The 19501-nt window shown below is 40.8% G+C and overlaps 1 protein-coding gene across 1 annotated transcript; it reads left to right on the top strand.

The window, feature by feature from the left end:
* Positions 1 to 1051: 1051 nt before the first annotated feature.
* Positions 1052 to 14769, top strand: SDE2 (SDE2 telomere maintenance homolog; the record flags this gene model as incomplete). Its single annotated transcript, XM_082861766.1, has 7 exons — positions 1052 to 1171; positions 6966 to 7083; positions 8088 to 8199; positions 8536 to 8705; positions 9493 to 9607; positions 11526 to 12030; positions 14359 to 14769. 7 exons carry the CDS (start codon positions 1052 to 1054, stop codon positions 14578 to 14580), a joined length of 1362 nt encoding a protein of 453 aa, XP_082717892.1. The 3' UTR covers positions 14581 to 14769.
* Positions 14770 to 19501: the final 4732 nt, after the last annotated feature.

Below are 19501 nucleotides of genomic sequence, written 5' to 3'. Positions count from 1 at the left end.
GAGTTTCATTTGCCAAGTACCTGAGCGTCAGAGAATTCGATTCTGCGGGCGGATATATTTGTGTTTAACAGGCGCAGATATCTCCTAAGAACCCTCCTATCTTCACACTCGTCGCCTTTATATTTTTCAGGATTTTAGAAACACCATAATCTCAGCATATTAAATATGAAGGGACTCCTTCGGATTCCCAGAGCCTTAAAGTTAGGCTATGCAAATGCGTGCGAGTGTGTTTCCATGGTGCGGAATGAAAGTTACGGCAGGGTTTTTCGAAGCAGCATTGCTATAAGCGTCACTCCTGCCACTGCCTTTCACAAGGGCCCACTTGCTGTGAAATATTTTGAAAACAGAGCTGAAGTGAAGCTAACGCAAAGCGCAAACAGGCGGAAGTACGAATAAACTGAGCGTGGCAGGCAGAAACCGAGAGGTTGGCAGTTTCCGCAAAGGAAGAGAATGCTTGGTAAACCGGGAGGAAAAAACCGCCCAGGGGTGTTGTTTAGAAACCTCCTGACCTCCGTTTCCCTTGCCCCTAGGGTTGGGGGAGCTCCCCAAAGCCGAGGAAGCAGCCCCCCAAAACCGCTTCCGGGACTGAAGCTTCCCTCCTCACGCCCCCAGGGAGCAGCGCCTTCTCAGGCCACGATTCCCTGCGACCCAAAAATAACTACACAGACGTGAGGAAAAGGGCCAAAGCCTGCGGCACAGGGAGGTGCTTAGTTACCGACTTATCGCTTACAGCCAGAACGCTCGAAACCTAACCCAGCGCTAGCCTTTTATAGAGAGTCCCTGGAGCCCCGCCCTAGCAACTTCTCCTAGCAACGCCTCGCCCGGGTGCTCCGCGGTCTTATCTGCCTCTGCCAGGCTCTTCCTGTTCCCCTCCCCCAGGCAGCAGGCTCCGCCGTCCCAAGTCACGTGACTATCCCCAGGGGAGGAACAGGACGAGCGGAAGATGTGAGGGGCGGGGCGCTGGAGGGCGAGCTTAACGTCATCAAGATACGCCGAGCTGGTTGTGGCGCTTAGCGCTTCTGGGAGTCTTGAGATTCGGCGACTGGGTGAAATGGCGGAGCCTGTGGCCGTGGTGTGGCTTCGGGGCCCCAGCTTCGGGTGCAAGGCGGTGTGGTGTACCTCGGCCACGCGCTCAGTACGCGATTTTATTCACCGACACTGCCAAGATCAGGTGAGGTTTGTGGTTCGTGGAAGGAATGGGAAAGCAGGACAGGGGCAGGATTAGGTGCGGTGAGAGTCTGTCGGGGTCACGTCTATTCTTTGGGGTTCTCAGTTTTTGAGGCTGAGGGTTAGGGTTTTAAGGTGCTTCAAACTGATGCTGAGGCCTGCCTTTGCTTTTGTTTTGTGGTGGTTTTGTCTCACAGAAGGGAGAAAAACCCCTCCGCTCACGGGCGTTTAGTCCGGCCCTCAGTCTGGACTAACAGAATACACTTTGGTATTCTCTTCATCCGTAAATGAGGCAGTTGAACCAGATGATTTTTAAGGCTCATTTCCTTACTTTCGCTCTGTGCTTATGTGACGTGGATTTTTTTGTCCACTGATAACACAGCCCTCTTAGCTCCAACCTAGAGAAGTATGTCATATCCAAACCCAGGCCAAAGGATGGTTGGGAAGGAAATGGATTTATCTGGTCACTGGTCGGGGCCAAGCACTTACATAGGTCATGTCGAGGGCATGATTCTTAGGGCCTGTCATGTAGATGTTTTCACTAATCATTGTGATGCTCTGATTTGCCCAGGCATATTTTTGAAAACCTGTCATTGACTTCTAAAGTTACATGTGTGGTTTACTTAATTATCAAGTAAGCAAGCTTTTACCAACTATAAGATATTAAACCTATTCAGTTATTTAAAGAATATGCTGGTCTCAATGAATCTAATTTTAATTTTGACATTTGATCTCCTATTAACACGTTAACACTGCAGTCTAAACCAAATCTTTACTTGGATTGGTTCCGTGAAGAAGCAATGTCTGTTTGCAAATAATGTGGTTTTTCAGTTTCCCCATTTTTATTCCTAGACTTCAGTCCAGTTTAAAAACTGTCAGAAATGTTTTTACCATCTGAATGGGGAAATATTTTCCAAAATAGTTGGATTTTAATATCTCTGAAAACAACTTTTATCTGATGACCAGTTTTCAAACTTACTGACAGTTGATCCAAAGTGAGACCGGAAAGAAATAAGATCTTAATTATGAGGAGTCTTGGAAAAAATAATTTAAAATAAGCAAGAAATATAAACGAATGGATTCATTCATATACTTAAGACACATGGCCATAACAAGTATGAACAAAACTTACAAAAGGGCATTTGATGAGATACTGGAACGAATAAAAATAGCTCAAGTTCATGCTTATGCCCTTTAAAACAGAACTATTCTGACACATGATAAAGTTAGTGTTAGCTCTCCCTGAGAAAGTAAAAATCAGCCTGGCTCTTCATCAGACTGGGATAATACACAGATAAAGCTAGCTGCAAAGTTGATAGGAAACAGTGTTTCTCCCAAGGACATGGTACAGTGATGAAATGTCATAATGACTTCCTTGAAAGTCTGCTTCTTTTTTAGTCTTTGTGAAACCTTACCTCAAAAATCATAGACTATAAGAATAAACTGCTGTTGGAAGTTGTATCAGTAAGAAGCATCCCACTCTTACCTTGAGAATCTAAGTCACTTTGACATAGAGAAGCACTCTTGATTTCCCAGGTGCAGAGCTTCAGATTAGGGGTTTCTGGACACAACATTCCACATTTATCTTAACTTTGTAGTTTCCAAGGAAGGAGGAGCCTGGATCTCCTTCACAGTCTAGACCTGATGTTGACCCTTATACACACAGCCCTGCTTTATTGTGAGCCTCGCAAAACATTGTTTCATTTAAATTTTACCTAAATTCCATCCACCCCAAATCCTATAATAACTATATCTTTTTATTTGTTGGTGAGACACCTCATGATTCCTCTTGTGTGCAGTCCCTCTCTTGTTGTAGTGAGTCAAGAAATTTGAGTTGTTGAACTATATGTTGTCTCTGGTGGCCTTCGGCTGATTGGCCTAAGACACACGTAATACTTTCTGCTTGAAATGCTCTGTAATGGTTAAAAACAGTTAAATTGATTGTAAATTTTCTTTGTTATTTTTTTCTACTAGTGATTATTAACTGACAAGAATCTTAGCAAGTAGAAAATGCCATTTTGTTAATCAGTTGTCTCGTTAAATAAGCAGTTCTGTTTGGAAATGAAGTATGATGCATGATGTATAATCTTTCAGCCTTCATGTTAAAGTCTTTTAAAGTTATTTAGGATTTTAGAAATACCATACCCATTGGATATATAAGATATTAAAAGAAACTAAAGTAGCTTTTAATTTATAAACATTAAACATATAGGAGGTATATTATATGTCTCATTTAATTTTTACAACTCTTTAAAGTGGACAGTATTTTATAGGCAAGAATAGTCCTTCATGTTAATCACATCATTGCATATAGCCTGAGCTCCCTTGCTCCTCTCTCCTGGTATCATATTTGCCTGCGAAAACTCCAGTCAGTTTAAATCCAACTCTCCACCTGTTTTACCTGACATCTGGGCAGTGACTGTGGTAGGGGAACTAATCACGCAAACAAGTCTCACTACAAATTCATAAACACCAAACTTAGTGGTGCTTGGCATTTCTACTGTATTTCTCTAACCCAGAGCATGCTTCCACTGGGTTGCAGGACTGCTGAGAATATTGATCTAAGTAGTCCTTGGGCAGCTGGACAGAACCCAGGATCTCAACACATCTTTAATAGCTTTGCTCATTTTCCCTAGAGTGTCATCCAAATATTATTTGTGTATACCATGATGTGAAAAGGGTTGAGAGGCACTGCTCAGTTCATTACTCTTTCACTCTCCTAGATTACTTTTTCACATCTCTCTTTAAATCTCCAAGACTTCTTCCATCCCAAGGACCATACTTTGTACTCAAGCAGTAAGGAGAGAATTTCTGCATCATCACACCAGTGCCTCTGGTAGGTACCTGCTGTATATTCAGCCTTCTTGTCTGTTACTGTGGATGCACTGTCATTATTTTACAAATAATTTGCAATTATCTTCTACTTTGTACAGTAACCCCTCCCCCTCACCTACTGAAAGACTTATTTGGGCATTAGTTCTCTCTCTCCTGTATTTTCCAGTGTTTTCCCTTTTTACAGCATCATTCCTACCAGTGCGCAAACGTGAGCCCACATCCATTCTAGCTATCACCTTATTTTCTCTGATTTTCTTTATAAAAAAATACTCTTGAACATAAAACTTTTCTCCTTTAGAACCCCCTCTAGTTAGGCTTTTTTGTTCCCATCACTCCAACAGAACAGCTCTTTGTCATACTGGTCAGTATCTTCTATGTTGCCATATCCAGTGATCAGTTTGCAGTTTTCATCTTGCTTTGTCTGTCAGTGCCAGTTTGCACAATTGACCATTCCCCGCCGGAGTACACTTTTCTCACTTGTCCAGATATCACTCTCAGTTCTCGTCCACCTCACTGGCCTCTCCTTTCCAGTCTTTTACAGTTTCCTCCTCATCACCCTGAACTCTAATCTTGGAGGGGCCCCTCCCTCATCCCAGTGATTTCATCCATACTCATGGCTTTAACTACCATCAGTATGCCAACAACTTTCAAATGTAAATCCCCAGTGCAGACCTCTTCCCCACACTCCAGACTTGTATAGCTACCAGTCTACTTGGCATCTGCATCTGGCTGTGCAATAAACATCTCAAAGTAAAATATCTGAGATGAGACTAATTTTCTCCCTCAAACTTCCTTTTCCCTCTTAATGAATGACAACTCCATTTTCCCATTTATCAAACCGGATTTTTGCAATCATCTCTAATTCCTCTATTGATCTCACTCCCTTCTCCGAGAGTATTAGCAAATCCTGTTGCCTTTACCTTCAGAGTATCCTCAGAATCTCACATTTCTCATCATCTCTGCCACTACTGCCCTGGTACAAATAGCCTTCATTTCTTACCTGGATTATCGCAATAGCTTCTCAATGATCTCTCTGCTTCTATAGTCTTACTTTCAGTTTAACAGCTAGAGTGATACTTTAAGAGCATGACTGAGATCTCACTTTGTTCAAAACTCTACAATAGTTTTATTCAGAGTAACATCCAGAGTCCTTACAATGGTTTTGAAGGCCTTATCACTCCCCTTTTGTGTACTTCATTCTAGCCTCATTGGCTGTGTTGTCATTCCTTGAATAAGTTCATTCCTGTTGCATTTGCTCTTGTCTCTGTCTGGAATACTGTTCCCCGAGGTAGTCACATGGCTCATTCTCTCACTTTTTTTAATTCTCTGCTCAAATGTCACTTGATCAGAGAGGCTTTCCTTGACTATATATATTAAATAGATTACCACCACACCCATCCACATATCTTATCCCCTTTACCCTGCATATCACCACTTGACATGATATATAATTTGTTCATTATTTGTCTTCCCCCACTAGAATGTTAGCTTCATGAGACAGGATCTGTATTCACTGTAGTATTCATGGTAGTATTCCAACACTTGAAAAGTACCTGGCAAATAGTAGGTACTTAATATTTGCTGAATGAATGAATGGGTCCCATTGAAATAGCTGTATGATGTGGTTCAGAATGAATGTTCATAGTTTCCACTTCAGGAAGATGACGGCAATGCATTTTTCCTTTCTATTCCTATTTAGATCTCTCTTTTCTTCATGTTGCAGAGTTAATTGTCAGCCTCCTAAGTTCCATATAACTTTGGAGAATACTCCTCTCTTGTCTAATTTTATGGCATTAGAAACTTGTTTAGAAAGACTTACAGTTTTTATATTTTCTTTTCATCATTTGATCTGAGAATTTTTTTGAAATACATAGAGTGGGTTTGGGGGAGTGTACTTGGGCTTCTGCAGTGATTGGCTGGAACTCAGGGAGATGCTGGCAGAAGAGATGAGGCACCAACTGCCAGCTGGTCCTAAAGCTGTTAAAGCTTATATAGGTAGTATATTAAAAATCAGGGCTTCCCTGGTGGCGCGGTGGTTGAGAGTCCGCCTGCCGATGCAGGGGACGTGGGTTCGTGCCCCGGTCTGGGAAGATCCCACATGCCGCGGAGCGGCTGGGCCCGTGAGCCATGGCCGCTGAGCCTGCGTGTCCAGAGCCTGTGCTCCGCAATGGGAGAGGCCACAACAGTGAGAGGCCCACGTACCACAAAAAAAAAACCCATACTTTTGTCTCCTCCTCTCCTCTCTTCTTATCCCTATCTACACTTTTCAAGACGTCACTTTTAAACTTGGGGCCACTCAGTGTTCAACTTGATACTACCTGTTTTAAAAAGTCAGAGGAAGTGGGACCTTCAGAGTTACTAGATCTGAGCACTGATTATTCTACCTTGACCCCTATTTCCTATTAGAGAAGGAGAAAGAGCAGGTTTTTTGTTTCTGTGTTTTTTTTTTTTTTAACATTTATTTATTTGTTTGGCTGTGCCTGTCTTAGTTGCGGCACGTGGGATCTTCATTGCTGCATGCGGGCTCTTGCAGCATTCGGGATCTTTTTTTAAGTTGCATCGTGCAGTATCTTTAGTTGTGGCATGCGAACTCTTAGTTGTGGCGTGTGGGATCTAGTTCCCTAACCAGAGATCGAACTTGGGCCCCCTGCACTGGGAGTGTGGAGTCTTAGCCACTGGGCCACCAGGGAAGTCCTGAGAGCAGTTTTAATTTTCACCCAAAAGGCAGAAAGTTCTTCTATATATCATGATTAAGTATTAGGAAGAAATTGTACCTAGAATACATCATACAAAATGAGTTTTTTCTTTTAGTAGTTTCCATTTTTGCAATTCAACAAATATTAATTGAACACATACTGTCTCCTTATAACTGGAGTAATAAAAAGATAAGCTAGGTCCCTTTCTGCAAGAAACTTGTATTGTCTCATAAACAGCATTGAAAGAACCCCCAAACTTGTCTCTAGGATATTCCAGTGGAATGCTACTTTGTGAAATGCAATGGATTACTCGTTAACACCAGTGACACAGTGCAGCATGGAGCTGTTTATAGTTTGGAACCCAGACTTCGTGGTGGAAAAGGAGGTAGGACATGAATGTTGATGGCTTAGTTGTAACACATCTGCGTTCTGTAGCCATATGTATTAAATTAACAAACTCCTTGGGGTCTGTAATGTACCAGCCTCGATTTGCCTTGTGAAATCCTTTGTTTGCTTATCTAATTTTGCATATTTTCTCTTTTATTCTTTTTGAGGTAGATACCGTATGATAAAATTCCCACCTTCTCCAGCTGGATCACTCTTAGGCACCCTAGGCTCTCAAACTCTAGGGAGGATTAGATGAGGAGGGGTGATTGTTATTCTGTCCAGTTTGCAGACGAGTGTCAAAACAATCAAATCTCCTTGTGCTTTTCTCAAGATTTTTGCCTAGTTATTGTAGTTCCAAGGGAGGTCTAAAGTCACTTTATGAAATACAACCATTTACAGATTGAGGTAGATTAAGGTCCTGGTTGTAGTAACTCATCTTAGAAGAGAAAAAAGAGACTAAAAGAGCAAAAACTGAATATGAACAGTTCTTAGTATTTCTCCTGATGCACTAACATGTAATCCTTAGGCTTTCTCAAAATCTGTGGTGATTCGGTTTGGTTTTCAAAGAGCTAACATTTCAGATTATAATCATCCTGCTGTTCGAAATTGTGTCAATAAGAATGAAGCTTGTCGTATCAGCCAGTGACAGCTTAAAATTGCCTCCTTGCAAAATCTCACCATATAATTTTTAAAATTCTTAATCTTGGAATCTTGGGATTTCTGGCACTAGGTAAAGCCCTCTAAAATAGCCCAGTGGTGTGGGTATCGATACAATATTGCAGGAGTATAAGAGGAAGTGTAAAAAGCATGAGATTGAACCAAGTTTATCAGTACTCTTACCTTTGCCACCTGGGTTAGAATCTTGATGTACATTTCCTTTAAAACTGAAAAGAAAGTAGAGATCACCTGTAGTCTTGTGATATAATACTATTTTCACAAATTTGGCTTTTGTCCATCCTTGAACACTTTTTTAACCTGCTTTCTCCAAACATATTTGCTCAGGTTTTGGCTCTATGCTCCGAGCACTTGGTGCTCAGATTGAGAAGACAACCAATCGAGAAGCTTGCCGGGATCTCAGTGGAAGGAGACTGCGAGATGTCAATCACGAAAAAGCGTAAGATGCCCACCTGTTTTTATTTTTTTTTAAGAAACATACTTTTCTAGCATTAGTGATTGTACGCATGCCATGCATATCAGAAATGTAAACTTGAAATACTTATGCTCTAATTTGTTGTTATCAGATTTAACTTTTTCTGTAATTTAGTAATTATCTTTGGGTTTTAGTCAAGTCCATAATAGTATGCTAAGTAGTAAGCATGGCACACCTTTCTGAGGGAATATCACAGTATGAACAAGAGTGCATTAATTTGTCTGGGTGGGGTGTTTAATGTATAAAAACACATGTGTATAATATGGCCATTCAGTTACAGCTCTTCTCTCCCATCCCCAGAATGGCTGAATGGGTAAAACAGCAAGCCGAGCGAGAAGCTGAAAAGGAGCAAAAGCGCTTGGAACGACTGCAGCGGAAGCTTGCAGAACCCAGGCACTGCTTCACCAGCCCCGACTACCAGCAGCAGTGCCATGAGATGGCCGAGCGTCTGGAGGATTCCGTCCTCCGAGGTGAGAATGAGGATTCCTTAGTGCCATCAGCAGGCATCCCTGAAGCCAGCTGTTCCACACAGAGGGCAGTTCTTAAGCCTTTTTGGGTTACAGACTTCTGAGAAACTGATGAAGCTGTGGAATTTCTCCCCTCAGTAATGAATACAGTATATCTTATACAACCCAGGGAAAAAACCCATACACTCTCACAACATTTGACATACTTGACCCCTGAACTCTGTGGGCTCATGGGCCCCAGGTAAGAATACTTTTTGTACTTCATGGGAATAAGCTAAGTCTTCAGGAGGTGCCTAGACCCCAACATTTTGCTTCCAGTTTTAGGTCCCTTTTTTAAAACACGTTTTTAATGAGAATGATTTTCATTAACTTTTATGTTTTTAGCATCCAAAGCATTATGCTAGGGCTATTGTGCATTCAATTGAATAAGAAGGAGTCTTTTCCATCAAAAGGGTTATGGCATAACAGGGGAAAGACAGTTGTATGCAAATAACAAGGACAAGGGGATGAATCGTTAGGTTTGAGGAGAGATAGGTATGAATCTGTCAGCCTCAAAATTACAAATTGGACATGGTGCTTTAAAAATCCGGTTCAAGAGCCAGAATGCTTATCTTAAATCTGTATAAATTGGAGATTAGTCTCCTTTTAACTGGATTAAATTTTGGTATGTTAAGAAATTTAAATCTAGAGCTTTAGATTGCAGCTGTTTTTGCAATTCAGATAATTTATAAATTCTTTAATTGAACTTAGTCCTGATAGTAGAAACTGAGTTGTTAAAATGTCTGGTTAGGTATGCAGGCTGCCTCCAGCAAGACGGTATCGGCAGAAGTCGGTGAGAGTCGGAAACGGCCTAACAAATCAAAAACAGACAGAGCAGCCAGTGCAGAGAAAAGGAAATGCTTTTGGTAAGTGTGTTCATTTTCATTTCAAATAGATCTTTGAGAACTGAAGAAAAAAAATTTTTTTTTCCTTCTGTTTATCCCTCTGGAATATCTTGTTCTGAAACTTACCTACTATATTTTTTTCTAATCTACCTGGAATAAACATACTTTTAAGTAAAGTCTGATGGAAGCTCAGAAATTTTCCAGAGTGCTTCAGTTCAGGTTTCAGTGATTCTCACATTGTATACATTAGTAATGGTTTCTGCTATAAGTGCCATTCATAGAATCTAAAGGATAATTCTTTTCCTTACAGTGGAAAATCACATAAAAATAGCTTTATACTTGAATTACTGTTAGGTGTTGAAAGAGTTAACTTTCAGAAATTCCAGGTGGAAGCCATGGCTTTACTTTCCAGGTGGTTCTGTTTTCTCTGTGGTTTTTCATCGTCATCACTGAGGTCTTTGGTCACTTTGCCAGACCTCTCTTCACCACTTTTGTACCTGCAGGTGAAAAGCACAACAGTACTTTTTCTTATCCATTCTTCTTACAGTTCTCCCACCCTTCCCAGTTGGTCCTCTGGTTACCAGCTCAGTTCCCTTGGGCCGAGTTCTAGAATATGATAAGTGCAAATGGATCTTGGTTTCCTTCTTGGCCTCCCCTTTGGGGATAGAAAGATAATTATTAACTAAACACCATGTAACTCTGTGAGTCCAGCATAGAATTTTTTGTGTTCTTTCTGAAATGTGAATTAAATGTTCCTGAGAGAAAAGATAGTAGTATTTCCTGTGGGTTTCTTTTTTTTAAGCCAGGTTTATTGTGGTATAATCTATATATGGTAAAATTCACCCTTTTTTTTTTTTTTTTTTTTTGCGGTACGCGGGCCTCTCACTGTTGTGGCCTCTCCCGTTGCGGAGCACAGGCTCCGGACGCGCAGGCTCAGCGGCCGTGGCTCACGGGCCCAGCCGCTCCGCGGCATGTGGGATCTTCCCGGACCGGGGCACGAACCTGTGTCTCCTGCATCGGCAGGCGGACTCTCAACCACTGCGCCACCAGGGAAGCCCAAAATTCACCCTTTTTGAACAGTTCTACAAGTTTTGAAAATTTTATAATATACATCATGTAACCATCACCAAAATCAAGCTATGGAACATTTTTATCACCCTAAGAAGTTCCCACGTGTCCCTTTGCAGTTAATTTTCTTCCCCCACCTCCATTCCTGGCAACCGCTGATCACTGGTGTGATGTTTGTTCATATGGTTTTGTCTTTTCCAGAATGTCATTATGTCTGCTGCTTTCACTTACAATAATGCTTTCGAGATCCACAGATGGTATTATATTGTATCAGTAGTTCGTTCCTTTCTATTGCCAAGTACTGTTGCCTGGTATGTCTGTACCACAATTTGTTTATCAACCATTCTCTAGCTGTTAGAGGTTTGGGTAGTTTCCAGTCTTGGGCAATTATGAATAAAACAGGATTTTCTTTCTTTTTTTTTGGCCGTGCCATGTGGCATGCGGGATCTTAGTTCCTTGACCAAGGATTGAACCTGTGCCTCCTGCAGTGGAAACTCGGAGTCCTAACCACTGGACTGCCAGGGAATTCCCAGGATTTTCTTTTAATTGTTTATTATTTTATCTGATTTCCAACAGTTAAAATTCATACAGTATTGGGGAAAAAAGTTTTAAGCAAAACCAGTTTGTTTTAAGAGAGTCACAGCTTTTAAAAAGAGATCCTGTTGGATCTTTGGCATGTTGCTTCCAGTCTCACTGAAGTTTTTTTTCCTTTTATACTCTGGAGTATCTTGTTCTGAAACTCACCTACTCTCCATCTCAAGCTAGCCAATACCTTTATTCAGAGTCTGTTTCCTGGACAAACTGCAACTCTTTTTTTTTTTTTTAAGTAGAAGCTGTAAATGGTGTTAAACCTTTTTGTTGCTTCTAATAGGTTGGGCATGGAAGGACTAGAGACTGCAGAAGGGTCTGGCTCTGAGAGCTCCGATGATGACAGTGCAGAAGCACCTAGTACTTCAGGAATGAGCTTTCACGTTCCCCAAAATGGCAGTGATGTTGTTGAGATGGCAGCCGAATTTCCTAGTAGCTCTCAGCAGGCAAGAGTATTGAGTGCAGACTCTAGATCACGAGAAAAACTACAGACCCCTGTGACGGACTCTGGGAATGGTATTTCAGAAGACTTGTATGCTGAGCTGGGAGAGGCATCTACCCAGGAGTACATGGAAAGGAAGATGGCTTTAGAAACAGAGAAAACCCAGGAGAAAAATGAGGCAGAGAGTAAAGAACCCTTAGAAAAGGAAGCAGCTGGAGTTGGACTGAACAAGGAGCAGGAGACCAAAGAAATGACTGATGGGGAAAGAGGTGCCAAGGGAGCCCCTGGAGGAGACAGGAAAAACATACCTGTTGCCAAGCTGGAGGAAAGCCAGTCAGGAAACACAGTAAGTAAATTTGGGGGGGTGATGTCTGAAGCCAAATCAGTTTAATCTCTGTAGTAAGTCGTTAAAATGAAAAGATGTGCTTTTTCCCATCAGCTGCTTAGTGGAAAAGCTTGTTTAATAATCAGAAGTACAGATGATGGTGAAGCTTGCCATGTCCCCCCCAAAAATCCTTAGTTTTTTGTTTTTTGTTTTTTTTGTGGTACGTGGGCCTCTCACCGTTGTGGCCTCTCCCATTGCGGAGCACAGGCTCCGGACGCGCAGGCTCAGCGGCCATGGCTCACGGGCCCAGCCGCTCCGCGGCATGTGGGATCTTCCCGGACCGGGGCACGGACCCGTGTCCCCTGTATCGGCAGGTGGACTCTCAACCACTGCGCCACCAGGGAAGCCCCATTTTGTTTTTTTTAAAGCTCTGGAATTGGTATTATTTTGCCACTAGGTGGTGTCCTTGGTTCCATATTTCATCAATTCTAAGATGCACGTTTTTCACGTTTTAATACCTCTGAATTTGAATATATATCACATTATAGTTTAATTGGTATTGTTATTCTTTGTTAATAACACATGAACTAATAAGGCATATTATGATAGATGGCATTTTTAGCTTTGATAAAATGTGCTTATTTTCCTATCACTAAATTTCTAGTTACTTAGTTTTTCTTTCTCATGTGAGTTACTGTTTGAACACAGTTGTCAGTTGGATGTGAAGATCTTTCCTGTAGAAGACGAGCAGCTCCTTTTTAATTTATCATTAAATCTTAAGCCCCACACTCAACCTTTTTAAAATTTATTTTCATTGTGCATGCTTTTCCTTAAATAGTTATTTGCCGCCTTTAGTGGACTTACTTCCAGGAAAAATCTTTAACGTTTACTTTTCAGTCTAATGATTTGCTTTTTAGGATAGATGAAACCTGAACTACTTGGCTTCTTTGGTAAACACAAAGCTTATCATTATTTAACCAGCACCTTCCCTACTGGTGCTGGTTAAATAAGCAAAAATGCACATATTGCCCTTTCTAGGGAAGATAGTGAAATTTTTTATGCTAAGGGCTTTAAATTGACCCTTACACCATCTCTGGAGTTACAAGCATGTAGCTTTTATGTTACTCATATATGCTAGGAGTTTATCCTAACCAAAGTCTTGGAAAAATGAAGAAAGGAAAATAGAATAAAACCTGATTTGACTTTCAATCTTTGAGCTTTTAACTGTGGAAATTTTGTTCTTGATGTAGTTGTAGCTGTTGTATTCATAATAATCGTGTACAACCATGTGTGATTCTCCAAAGACACATAAGTGGTGGTTTAGGATTTGGCCATATATAAAGAAGCCAAGATTCACTCCAGAAATCTTAACAAAATGGACTTTTTTAAAAAAAAAAAATAAAGATCACCTAGAAAGATAGTTTGTCCCTAGAGCTCTTCAATATTTTTAAAAAACAACTTACTGTGAGAAAAAATTACTGACCTTTTAATATGTTTTTTTAAAAAAAACCCTAGGGCTTCCCTGGTGGCGCAGTGGTTGAGAGTCCGCCTGCTGATGCAGGGGACACGGGTTCGTGCCCCGGTACGGGAAGATACCACGTGCCGCGGAGTGGCTGGGCCCGTGAGCCATGGCTGCTGGGCCTGCGCGTCCGGAGCCTGTGCTCCGCAACGGGAGAGGCTACAACAGTGAGAGGCCCGCATGCCGCAAAAAAAAAAAAAAAAACCCTAGGTGGTGAACGTTTTCATTCTTTGAAGAGCACCTGTCATTAGAAGTATTTAATTAAAAAAAAAAAAAGTATTTACTTTTGTCTTAAAGTCTATAAAGGTACTTGGTGGATAGAACAGTTGCAAGTCTTTTGAACAGCATTTAAATTTGTCAAGTTATATAAGTGAGAACTTTGATAATCACAGTTATTTGATTAAAATAGAAAGCTTAGGATTATGGGGTTAGTAGATTCACAGGCATAGGAATCTCATTAAAATGAGGCTTTATAGGGTGCTGCTCTTTTCTCTGGTCATAGTGTGGGGGTAGGTGAGGTACATTTTGCTGTTTGAATTTTTACTGGAAAAATCAAAAAAGAAAAGTAATATTAAGAATTTGTTCAAGAATTCTATAACTTGTTACTCTTCTGAATACTTGTTTCTAAGTATATAGATAGAAAATTAATATTTATTAATTATATGTATTGACAATGTGTAGAGAATAGCTTGATTATTAAAATTCAGTAGTGAGATATGGCGTATTAAATGAAGATTTCTTGTAAAACAGAAGGTCGATGACAATTGAAGGAAGTTTTATTCAGAGGAATGGACCTATTTAAAATTTTTCTTTCTTTTTCTTCTTCTCAGGATATTGGTCAGGAAACTGTAGATTTACTGGCGTTCAGCTCTGTTGCGGAAGTGGAGTTGCTGGGTTTGGAGAAACTCAAGTGTGAACTCACGGCCCGGGGACTGAAGTGTGGGGGCACTCTCCAGGAGCGGGCGGCGAGGCTCTTCTCTGTCAGAGGACTGGCAAAGGAGCGGATAGATCCAGCTTTATTTGCCAAGCCTTCGAAAGGGAAGAAGAAGTGAATTTCATCGGAGCTGATTTCCTGTTTCTTTATAGGCTAGCGCTTACAACGTGTATAATGTTGACTCTTGGACATTATTCTTGTTGCTATTAAAGGTGACTTTTTAATAACCAAATTCTAACTATCCTCTTTTTCTTTATTAGATTTATAGAATTAATTTGTGAAACCCTCTGGGCCTGAAGTTTTTTTTGTGGGAAGGTTTCTTATAACTTATTTCTTTAATAAATATAGGACTATTCAGAGTTTGGGTTTCATCTTCTGTTGTTTAGGTAAATTATAATTTCAAAGAATTTATCCATTTGACCCCAGTTGTCAGATTTGTGGACATAAAGTTATTCATAATAGTCTTTTCTATCCTTTTAACATCTTGTAGGAGCTGTGGTGGTAACTTCTTTTTCATTCTGGTACTGATAATTTCTGTTTTCTCCTTGATCAGTCTAGCTAGGAGTTTATTGTTTTGTTCTGTTTTCAGAGCCAACTTTTGCCTTTGTTGATTTTTAATTGTTTTTAATTTCATTGATTTTTGCTCTTTATCATTTCCTTTCTTCTACTTAGTTTGGGTTTACTTTGCTCTTTTTTCTTTATCTTCTTAAGGTAAGTCCTAAGTCATTGATTTTAGACTTTTTTTTCTAGTATAAATATTTAAAGCTGTAAGTTTTTCTTTAAGCACTGTTTTAGCTGCATCTCAAAAATTTTAATACGTTGTATTTTCATTTTCACTCAGTTCCAAGTATTTTCTAGCTTCCTTGTGAATTCTTTTTTTTTTTTTTTTGCGGTACATGGGCCTCTCACTATTGTGGCCGCTCCCGTTGCGGAGCACAGGCTCCGGACGTGCAGGCTCAGTGGCCATGGCTCACGGGCCTAGCCGCTCTGCGGCATGTGGGATCCTCCCAGACCAGGGCACAAACCCGTGTCCCCTGCATCGGCAGGCGGACTCTCAACCACTGCGCCACCAGGGAAGCCCCCTTGTGAATTCTTTGACCCATGGATTACCTAGAAGTATGTTGTCTAATTAGCAAATGTTAAACTTTCAGTTTATTTAAACTAAAAAAAAAAGTTCACCCATTTCTCCCACCCTGTACCCCCCTGCCTCTGACACCACCAATCAGTTCTCTGTATCTATCAGCTTGAGGGGTTTTTTTAATTAAAAAAAATTTTTTTTTAATTCCACGTTTAAGAGAGGTCATACAGTATTTGTCTTTATCTGACTTATTTCACTGAGCATAGTGCCCTCAAGTTCCATTCATGTTGTTGCAAATGGCAAGATTTACTTCTTTGCTACAGCTGAATAATATTCCATTGTATATATTTACCACATCTTCATTCATCTGTCATCCATTGATGGACACTTAGGTTGTTTTCATATCTTGGCTATTATAAATAATGCTGCAGTGAATATGGGGGTGCGTATAGCTTTTCAAGTTAATGTTTTCATTTTCCTCAGATAAATACCTAGAAGTGGAATTGCTATATTGTATAGTAGTTCTAGTTTTATTTATTTATTTTTGCGGTACGTGGGCCTCTCACTGTTGTGGGCTCTCCCGTTGCGGAGCACAGGCTCCGGATGTGCAGGCTCCGGATGCGCAGGCTCACTGGCCATGGCTCACGGGCCCAGCCGCTCCGCGGCATGTGGGATCTTCCCGGATCAGGGCACTAACCCGCGTCCCCTGCATCGGCAGGCGGACTCTCAACCACTGCGCCACCAGGGAAGCCCAAGCCGCAGGAGGGTTCCCTTCTCTCCACGTCCCTGCCAACACTTGTTACTTCTGGTCTTTTTGATAACAGCCATTCTAATAGGTATGAGGTGATATCTCACTCTGGTTTTGATTTGTATTTCCCTGATCATTAATGATGTAGAGCAGCTTTTCATGTACCTGTTTGCCATCTGTATGTCTTCTTTGGAAAAAAGTATTCAGATCTGCTGCCCATTTTTATTATCAGATTGTTTTTTTGCTGTTGAGTTATATGAGTTCTTTATATATTTTGGATATTAGCGCCTTATCAGATACATGATTAGCAAATATTTTCTCCCATTCAGTAGACTGCCTTTTCATTTTGTTGATGGTTTCCTTTGCTATGCAGAAGCTTTTTAGTTTGATATATTTCCATTTGTTTATTTTTGCTTTTGTTGCTTATACTTTTGGTGTCAGATTGAAAAAAAATCATTGCCAAGACCTATGTCAAGGAGCTTACCGCTATGTTTTCTTCTAGGAGTTTTATGGTTTCAGGTCTTAAGTTCAAGTCTTTAATCCATTTGAGTTAATTTTTATGGATGGCGTAACATAGAACAAATGTTTGTTTTTTCTCCTAAATATTTTGTTACTGGTTTCTGCTTTTAATTCCACTGTGGTCAGAAAATAGCCTGTTTATGATTTCAGTCCTTTTAATTTGTGTGTGTGTGTGTGTGTGTGTGTGTGTGTTTGCGGTATGCGGGCCTCTCACTGTTGTGGCCTCTCCTGCTGCAGAGCACAGGCTCCGGACGCGCAGGCTCAGCGGCCATGGCTCACGGGCCCAGCCGCTCCGCGGCATGTGGGATCTTCCCGGACCGGGGCACGAACCCGTGTCTCCTGCATCGGCAGGCGGACTCTCAACCACTGCGCCACCAGGGAAGCCCTCAATCCTTTTAATTTTATTGAGACTTGTATTATGACACAGTGTATGGTCTGTCTAGATGAATGTTCCACGTAAACTTGAAAAAGCAGCCTTAGAATTCTTATCTGCTTGTTCTGACACTTGGATCATCTCAGGCTCAGTCTTTGTTGATTTTCTTGAAAATGGATCTCATTTTCCTGATTGTTCACATGTCAAGTTGTTTTAGGTTGTATCTTGGATATGGTGAATGATTTTACAGAGATTCTGGATTCTGTTATATGCCTTCAAGAGTATAGCTCTTTGTTTCCTATTAGGCATTTAACTTGGCTGGACTCAAACCCTAAACTCTTTTTCTAGGTGGGCAGCACCTCATATCTCAGTTGCTGCTTAGAGTCTGCCCTGTGCCTGTGTGGTTCAGGGGGCAGAGTTAAAGTAGACAGAATTTTTGGCTTACCTTCTCTGGCTCTGCCCTGCAGGACCTCCTCCCTCACTTTCCTGCAGCTGTGATTTCCCTGAATTCTTATCAACAATACTCTGCAATTTTTCCATCAGAGTTCTAGCTGCCTGGCAAGGTATAGAGTAGGGACTAAAAACTGTAAAAGTGGGAGACTTCCGCAGTGCTATTCTTTTCTTTGAAGTGTGAACTCTGCCTGCTTCTGGTCATTCTCCAGTGTATTCAGTTAGTTGTTTTTTGTATTTTGTCCAGAGTTTATACCTATTAACAACAGGAGGGTTGGTCCAAAAGAAGCTGCTCAGCCATATTAGGAGCAGAACCTCTAGTACTGCATTACAGATGTGTGTGTATCTGTATCTTTATAAACTGAATTGCAAGAGTCCATATATTTTGAGTTATGAAGGGATGATTTTACGTGGTGAAATTGTTCATACACACGTATTAATGGTTCCTAACAACTCAGTAGGGTTGTCTGTAAAACTACAAGTAAAATTATAGGCACAATTTTGTGTGTAAGTGCTTTTATTCTGGAGAAAACGAAGCATTTTAGTGTAGTGATGGAGAACGTGGATTTGGAGATATTTCCAGTCCTAGCTCATACACTTCACAAGCTATGTGGCTTTGGAAAAATTACTTAACCTCTCTGGGAATCAGTCTGTTCAGCTGTAAAAGGAATAATGGTAGGGTTGTGAAGTTTACATAAGGCATAAATGTAATGGGCTAAACTGCACAGCATTTATTAGACGTGCTTAGCTATTGATTTTGTCTGATTTTTCAAACGGTGTTCTTGTAAAGGAGAAAGCCACTGCCAAAATTCCCTTCACGGTATTACCAGGGGCTCTCTGTTTATATAGAAGTATGGTTATTACACAGAAAACAGCTGTTCAATGAAATGCCTTGGGCAAAACTGGACAGTAAATAGTTACCTAAGGAATCAAAAAGAAGTGCATTTTTTTCTTTATTATCTTCTTTCAGGAATATTTTGGACATTACCTTGTTTCATGATGATAGAAACAACCTTACGGAGACACCGCTCTGTTTTTCCTGGTTTCCCTTAATTGCTATTTTTTTTACCGTATCTTCACTCCACTCCCTTCCCTTCCCTTTGTAATGTCTCAGTTTTTATTTGGGCCCAAATTAATGTTCCAGTATCATACTACATAGTCTGGCCAGTTCTTTGTTATTTTTGTTTTTGTTTTTGCGGTACGCGGGCCTCTCACACTTGTGGCCTCTCCCATTGCGGAGCACAGGCTCCGGACGCGCAGGCTCAGCAGCCATGGCTCACGGGCCCAGCCGCTCCGCGGCATGTGGGATCTTCCCGGACCGGGGCACGAAGCCGTGTCCCCTGCATCGGCAGGCGGACTCTCAACCACTGCGCCACCAGGGAAGCCCCAGTTCTTTAATTACTATTTTTTTTTGTCTTCTGCTGGTATGCTTAATTTCTTTCTTTTTTTTCTTTAAATAAAGAGTATATGGGTGGTGCATTTTCTGAACCGTCACATTCCTGGCAGTGTTTTTCTGTTACCTTTGCATATGTGATACCGTGACTGGATATCAAATCCTTAGCTTACAGTCTTCTCCTTTAAAAACAATAGATATTTGCTTTTGTTTTCTGGGATAGAGTATTGCAGAAGAGAAGCTTTCTGTCTGATTTTGAGTTTCTTTTGTATTGTGTACAATGTGAATTTTTCTCGTAGATAGATACCTCTATATCTTTATCCTTTAGATTTTAAAATGTCACCATGTTATTTCTAGGTATGGTCTCTTCCTTAATATTTCTTAGTGTTGGGTAACCTTTTTGAGGTCTGAAGACTAGCCTTTTAATTTTAGACCATTATTCTCCTATTATTTGATTCTTACCTTCATTCTCTGCTCT

The sequence above is a fragment of the Leucopleurus acutus genome (genome assembly GCF_964270905.1).
Source record: "Leucopleurus acutus genome assembly, chromosome: 2".
Classification (NCBI taxonomy): domain Eukaryota; kingdom Metazoa; phylum Chordata; class Mammalia; order Artiodactyla; family Delphinidae; genus Leucopleurus; species Leucopleurus acutus.
Note: the sequence above shows the minus strand (reverse complement) of the source record. Positions and strands in the feature narration are given on the sequence as shown.